Genomic DNA, 7,606 nt, shown 5'->3' on the forward strand with positions numbered 1-7,606 from the left:
AGTGATTCGGATTAGTGAAGGCAATATATGTAGCCTATAAATATATTGTCTAGTCATTATACTGTTCAATCAAATAATCGTTTGATTTGGCTATGACACATGTTCCTTATCTTTTGCCTTATTGTCCACTGGTTTATAGCCTCGGCTGCTACAGTTATGATGTGTCAAGCCTACTTTTTATTTTAATTCAGAAAAAAAAAAATCACACCTGCCTTTGAACTACTAGGCTGACAGGTGTAGCCTTGGACTATCAGAGGTAAAATCTTAGTTTTATAATGTATTTTAAATTAAAAAAATATAAAGTCTATCTTTTGCAGAGAAAATCAGTAATGGGACCACCTTCCGGCCAAAGACGCGTCATAAATAACTGTATCTTATCTCGCTTGCCCTTTATAGATTTACCTCTCAAACCTGGACTTGACTTTTGTTGGACCTTTGCTTTCTTCGACGACTTCAACATGTCCACAGTGAGGCTGCTCCTATCGTGTCTGCTTTTGAAAGAGGTTGTTGCACTGTCAGGTAAGTTGCATGGTTATTTTTGTTGTAAGTTCAAATATTTCATCATAGTACGGGGACAACATCTTCATGTGCGCAATTACGCATCGTTGCCTTATCCAGGAAACTTCTGGCACATCACGGATCTGCACTGGGACGAAACGTACAATCTGACCGATAATCCTCAACTTGTGTGCGCATCAAGTGGCCAACGACCCGCAGCCAATGCTGGGAAATATGGAGACTACGCTTGTGACTCGCCATGGCTCCTTATAAACTCCTCTGTGTATGCCATGAAGGATATTCTACCTGACCCGGACTTCATTGTATGGACAGGGTATGGATACGCTTTAAAGTCATTATAAAATTGTTCAGAGAAACGCTTGAAAAGCTTAATAGTGTTTCATTTTTGACTAGATATCATGCACTTGGAAGAATTGATCTACTGAAAGAAAACTGCCATATCTCCATTGCAGATTATATTCAGACTCTGCTTTCCCTCTCCGACTGTGGGTGAACCAAAAAAAAAGAATCACTTCCCCCATTCAGCATAAAATCCTTAAACTAGCCACTATTTATTGTTTTTCTGTTCAGAGATGGAACACCACATGTTCCCAACGAGGATCTGGGAGAAGAAGCTGTGCTCAACATTATGCGCAAACTTACCCACATTATAAACCAAGTGTTTCCAAGTAAGTGTGAGGTCACGAGACATCATGTGTAGCCTCTTTAAGAGAGGACATATCGTGAATCAACATGTACAGTGACTTTATAGTATTGATGAACTCATATTGTTTTACTGCCTTCCTTAGACACTAAAGTGTACCCTGCCCTGGGCAACCATGACTACCACCCCAAGCACCAGCTTCCTGCAGGCCCAAACAAAATCTATAAGCAGACAGCTGAAATGTGGCAGAAGTGGTTGGATCCAGAGTCCAGAGGAACATTTAACAAAGGTTGATAGAGTCTCCTGTGATACTTTGAGATAAATACTTTTAATATTCACACAATTTCTTCCCTTAGAATAACTAATTTACCTCATGGCACACGTGATTACACATTTGAAAGCACTCATCCAATTGTGTCATGCATTTTTTCGCAATTTTTTTTCTTTCTTCACATAGGTGGATATTACACAGAAAAGCTGCTGAATCGAACAGGTTTCAGGATGCTGGTCCTCAACACTAATCTCTACTATAACCAGAACAAGCTGACCAAGGGCATAGACGACCCAGCGGGCCAGTTTAGCTGGGCGAACCAGGTTCTCACAGAGGCCGCCATCAACAAAGAAAAGGCAAAGCAGCTTGTCTATCTGTGCCTTGTAGCAGGTGTTAACATTGAATGTTAAAGTCATTTTTGCAGTACTGCTTACGGTAAAGGGCAATAAAACTAACTAACTTCAGGGAATAATGAACAACTCATTCCTCTTTTAATGCTGGTTACCATGATAAACAGGAAGAATATTTGCAGTTTGCATCCCCTGTATGAATAATAAATAAAAAAAGGTCAACGTTCAAAAGCAGACGCTTCCTAAATCTTCCTAAAAATAGTGGAACTCCGTCATCTACTGTGAATAGATCAGTTTCTGCTAACTCTTCACTGGTTTCTCTTCTAGGTGTACATCATTGGCCACGTTCCCCCGGGTTTCTTTGAGAAGAAGAGGAGTACGAAGTGGTTCATGCCTAAATTCAACGAGCTATACTTGGACTTAATTCAGAAACACCATTCAGTCATACTTGGACAGTTCTTTGGCCATCATCATACCGATTCTTTCCGGATGTTTTACAACTCAAAGGGTAAGTTCTCACTGTTGGAATACTATTGCTACTACTAATGCTTTCTCCTGTTGCACAGGTGCATGGCTATTTTAATGTATTCACTGTTACAGCTGTTGTGACTCTCGCTTAGTGTCCAGATGTTACCTTTGACCCTTAGGCCCATAATACTGTGTTAATCAGAAGTGATACCTGTTCTTACAGGCTCTCCTATCAGTGCGATGTTCCTCAGCCCAGGTGTCACACCGTGGAAAACAACACTTCCAGGAGTCGTGGATGGAGCAAACAACCCTGGGATACGTGTTTTTGAATATGACACCCAAACCCTTCTGGTCAAAGTAAGTCAAGGCCTGTGTGTATTATTTCCCTTCACATATGTCTTTCTTAGCTGCAAAAAAGAACTCTAACTAACTCTTTTATTGTTTCGGTTTCTGTTTTTTATACCACGTTTGAACACACTCAGGATGTGGTGACACATTATCTGAACCTGACTCACGCTAACGCCGCCCATGGACGCTGGGAGAAGGAGTACCGCCTCACAGAGAGCTTCAGAGTACCAGACGCCTCCCCCGCCTCAATGCATCAGGCTCTGGAGCGCATCGCTAACCACCACTGCTACCTACAAAAGTACTACGAGTTCAACTCAGTCAACTATGACCTGACAGAGTGTGACAGTGACTGCCGCATTGACCATGTGTGTGCAACCAGAGAGGTAGACTTTACCAAATATGAAGGCTGTCTGCTAAAGGAAGGGGCAGTTGCCATTTCCAGTGGGTTACTGCCGGTCCTCTCTGTGGCTGTAAGTCTGGTGCTGGCCAATCGGTAATGATGGTCAATCTATCAAAGGCGATGTTTGAAATATATAATTGACGCTTGATGGAGTCATTGGATAGACCAACCCAAGCTCAAGAACATGATTATTGCTGTCACGTAAATATTCAACAGTTAACATCATAGGATGTGTTTATCATGTTTTTTAATCATACAACATCTATACTTTAGGTGAGTCAAGCACTACATGTACTTGGAGCAGAGAAAAATCAACCTTTGGCTCTTTGGTATGGCTTCTTGAGCTTGTTTTTATTGGTGCTGGGTGAATACTACATTTCCAGTCAATAGAAAACCATACCAGTAATGTTTTTGTCAAATGTTTCTTCTTCTCCCCCCCCAAGCTTTCCTGTCAAACTCTACTGTATCTCTTTAATAAAACAGGAAATGACTTTGACAGTTTTTTATTGCTTGAATGTCATTTTAGCAGCAAGACTCAATGCACTGCGAATATCAGTACTATCGCAACAGTAAATCTGTTGATTAATACAAAATTGCACTTACTCGGGCCATATAATTTAGTAACAAATCAACCTGTTACTAAACACATCAGATAAAGCTGCATTATCTGAGTTCTATATAGCTTCCCGTTTTCCCACATCGCTATATAAAGATGTAATGACTTTTGAATTACTGTCAGTGAACTTAGGGGTAACTTAAAATGTCATAACTTGACAGATGCTGGACTTTGAGCCTGCTGTGAGACACATTTATTCAGTATGTGCTCAAGCAGTGAATTTGATTGACTCGTTGACAATAATGTGGCAGTCACTCATTTAATGATTAGTTGGTTGAGTCCATTTACATGATCAAGACCTGTTTCGCCGAGGTGAAAGGCTGCATAGCTGTTTCCAGAGCTCTGCTGAAGTCTTGGAGGCCCACCTCAGTGCAGGAAGGAGCCGTCAGCTTTCCCTGCTGAATGAGGTGGCACAGTTCATCCAGCATGGCCCTGAATGCCTTTCCATCTGAGGAGAAAGTATCATTTCTCATTAAATTTATTTCAGGAGACTTATTTGATGAAAGAGGTTTTATGCTGACTCACCGCTTGAGTGATCTCTCTTCCACTGTGTGACCCAAAATCCCCGAACCTTCACATCCTTGAAAATAAGAGCACTCTAGAGAGAACAAATTCAGTAAGCGTACTGAAGGAAAAGAGTGTCTGTGAAGTGAAATGTAATTCTAAATCTAGGAGGCAGTGAGAGGTTTCATCTTACCACAGGGACAGTAACTGGCTGTCTGGCCATCCCTCCATACGTCACCATAGATCCTCCATACCTGGAATACATTATTGCATTTTATGATCCAATTTCCTAGTCAGTATACGATATTAGACATTAAAGATGATTCAGTATCCTCACTGTAGATGACGGAGCAGCTCTGTTGCGCTCTTGCCTCCGACTCCATTCAGTGCCAGTTTAGGCTTTGGACAGGTCTTTTTAAAAGAAAAGGAGAAGCACATCTTTAAATTAGGACTGTATATTCATTACATATCTACATATGTTATTACCCTATCTTTTAAGTCTTTGGACCTTGAACAGTTCCTTCATCTCAGGCCGCCTCAGTGTCTCTTCTTTGATCACATGAGTTCCTCCCATGGCCTTCAGCCTATCACTGAGCTGTGTGAACTCTGGCCTTTGAAAAGAAAAAAACAATGAAGAAATTCATGACAGTCGTAAATTCTAGCACACAGAAAAACTCTTTCTTACCCTTGGACAAAAGACCTCATTATCTCACAGTCAGGCGGACTGATTACCTGGGCCAGTTACTAGCACTGAAAAGTTGAGTCTCGTGAAAACACTTGATATACTTGAGTTCACCTGTCTCTGACGACGTTGATGGTGTTTATTCCCCTCGCAGCTGCAATCTGTATTACAGCCTGCCCAACTCCACTGTTGGCTGCATTCTGGATCACAGAATCACCTGCAGGGGCCGTAGATTGAGCAAAACTGTCACATGATGGCTAAAAGAACTGCACAGCATGTCATGTTTTAAGAGATAACTTAGGCAGGAATAGTCCATCCTCAAGTATCCATTTAGCTTTGTATTTCATCTGAACATGAAACGGACGTGTTGTTCCCATGATGTGTCCGACAGATTGCTTGTGTACTAATGGACAAGCTTTGAAGGTGCATGATTCCTTAAATTGCAAGTTTACGCTGCAAATACCGACCCATAAACCTGACCAAGGCAGTGGCTTTAATTTCATGACTGAAGTAAGGACTACTTCTGTAAGTCATCTGTGCTTAAGTACCTCATTATTTAGAGTTAGTTAGCTAGGAAGATATTGGTTTCATTAACCAAGCTAGTTGCTGAGGAAGCCCCCTAAAGAGCATTTCCTTTTGTAGGTGGAAACATCCTTCTATGTCACCCCCTGTGTTTCCGGGGCTTGTGGTTCAAAGAAAGAATTTTTAAAAATGTTTTTGACTTTATGCATGGAAATGATGACCTGGCTTGAGATCTTCAAAGTCAGAGATCATCCTGAAGGCAGTGCAGGGATTCACCCCCAGTGTGGCAGCAGACAATAAGGGAATGTTATTCGGTAGGGAGATGACATCGTCCTCTGCTAGCACTGCTGCTGTCCTCCAGGTCCCTGCACACACAAAGGCACAACACTTTAAAGCCAACATGTGGACTCATTCATGTAATACAGGCCGCTGTTTGTTTTTACCTAAACCAGCATCTTTTGGAATGACCCAGTCTCCTGTTTTGAGGGAGGTCACCTGGCCTCCGACTTCTAAGACCTGGGCCACTCCCTCATTGCCCCCAACAGCTGGGAGGTCAGGCAAGATAGCATACGTTCCTGTAGAAAAAGAAACTGTCAGATAAACAACTTATCTTCAAACCTTACAAAAAAATGCTGTGTTTGGTTTCTTGGCTATCTTGTTCCTGTTTTGTAGAGCTGCTTTCAAATTAAAATACTGAGCTGCTGTTTGGTGCAGAGGTAACCAACAAACCAAGTACCTTGAATCATGTTGATGTCAGATGGGTTGATTGGAGCTGCTAGCATTTTAACCAGGACATCATTTGCCCCCACGGGGGGCAGGTCTACATCTTCGAACCTGACAACCACAAAGCATTCATGTATACAAAAGCATATATAGTTCATGTTATTTCTGCTTTCAGCTTATCAGGCTTAGTCACATAGAACGCTGTGTCCAAATATATCCTCTGTGGTCCTTGGTGTCAAGGTGCAGACAGGTTTAACATGTCCGAGCAAAGAAAAACTAGAAACTCAAAACTGAAAGTTTGAATCCTAAAAGCAGACCATAGCATTATTTGTTTTTTAATATTTTTTTTAAACAGGCTTAGACACAACCAAACAACAGTCGTATCATCTATGTATAAACATGTATAAATAATTATAAATAATGTATAAACATGTAAAACATAGAACAGTGCTTTAAGATTTTCATCTGTGCTGAAACAAAAAATCTATTAATTTATTAGTCAATCAACAGCATAGTAAAAACCAACAGTTTTGAAAATCAATTCATTGTTTAAGCCATTTTTCTGCTTGTTCCAGCTTCTAAAGTGTGGGGATTTGTTGCTTTTGTCTGTTACTGTAAATTGATTAGCACTGTGTTTTAAACTGTTGATTGGACAAAACAAACTTTTTGTGTATGACCTTTTAGACTGTAGGAAGTTTTTATGGTAATTTCCCCCTTTTATTGATTAAATGTCCAAACATTTAATCAATAAAATGTAAAATAAATAGATCCAGAATGACCATAAATGCTAGTTGACGCCTGGATCTACGTTTTATTCAGGAAATCTAACAAAGCCATTATGGCCAGTGTGCAGAAAACAGCCACTACAACTGAAGCTGTCAAGAAACAGTGGGTGTTGTGTTGCCCTCCGACCTAAAGGGGGCAGCAATGAGCCCAGGGCGGTTTAGCACCCCACATTAAAGCGACGAAGAAGAACTGTAACTAACATTACTGTAATGGATTTGCACGATCATAGACACGTGTAAAACTCTACGTGTATGAAAGCAGGCTTACTGGACGACTTGAGAAGGGTCTCCGTGTTTTCTGAACAGAAGAGCTTTGCTTGTTAGTGCAGCAGGTCCAGCTGAATGACTGAAGAGAGCCCCGTTAGCACCTTCCCATAGCCTTGAACATTTGAGAAGAGCAGCCGTCTGGTTTCTTAAACATACTGCGGGAAGTCTCAGCCACATGGCGACTTAGGAGCTAACTTTTTATTATGCAATTAACCCCACTACTCAATAAAATGTGGAACTGTGCGTGTTACTAGATTTGCTGCTACTGAACGGCCATATTGGATTTGAGGTTGTGTGTCATTGAAAATATAAACACACAATAGCGCCCCCTGGTGGATACACGCGGTAGTTCGCTTCTTACAGCTGTAACATGGTACAGTACTTTGGGTTTCAGGGGTTTAACCAGGCAGAAAAAAAAGAGGAACGAATTCTAAGCTTAGAAGAATTTCATTTCTTGAAATGGAACGATGTGACAGACTGTGTGCCATTTACTCAGAGGTTTTTTATT

At 41.1% G+C, this 7,606-nt stretch overlaps 2 protein-coding genes across 2 annotated transcripts; one reads left to right on the forward strand and one right to left on the reverse strand.

The window, feature by feature from the left end:
• Positions 1–412: 412 nt before the first annotated feature.
• On the forward strand, positions 413–3,403 carry smpdl3b (sphingomyelin phosphodiesterase acid like 3B). Its single transcript, XM_054621015.1, has 8 exons — positions 413–519; positions 619–832; positions 1,090–1,187; positions 1,308–1,451; positions 1,620–1,789; positions 2,111–2,291; positions 2,475–2,608; positions 2,734–3,403. The coding sequence occupies exons 1-8, from the start codon at positions 459–461 to the stop codon at positions 3,094–3,096; spliced, it is 1,365 nt and encodes a 454-aa protein (XP_054476990.1). The 5' UTR covers positions 413–458; the 3' UTR covers positions 3,097–3,403.
• An 84-nt stretch (positions 3,404–3,487) lies between these two features.
• Positions 3,488–7,379, reverse strand: mecr (mitochondrial trans-2-enoyl-CoA reductase). The gene is made up of 10 exons (XM_054621016.1): positions 7,100–7,379; positions 6,060–6,157; positions 5,767–5,898; positions 5,545–5,688; positions 4,916–5,018; positions 4,628–4,730; positions 4,457–4,530; positions 4,313–4,373; positions 4,141–4,213; positions 3,488–4,063 (listed from the first exon to the last, which is right to left on the reverse strand). Exons 1-10 carry the CDS (start codon positions 7,273–7,275, stop codon positions 3,900–3,902), a joined length of 1,128 nt encoding a protein of 375 aa, XP_054476991.1. The 5' UTR covers positions 7,276–7,379; the 3' UTR covers positions 3,488–3,899.
• Between the last annotated feature and the right edge of the window lie 227 nt (positions 7,380–7,606).

This window comes from Anoplopoma fimbria, chromosome 20, assembly GCF_027596085.1.
Source record: "Anoplopoma fimbria isolate UVic2021 breed Golden Eagle Sablefish chromosome 20, Afim_UVic_2022, whole genome shotgun sequence".
NCBI lineage: Eukaryota > Metazoa > Chordata > Actinopteri > Perciformes > Anoplopomatidae > Anoplopoma > Anoplopoma fimbria.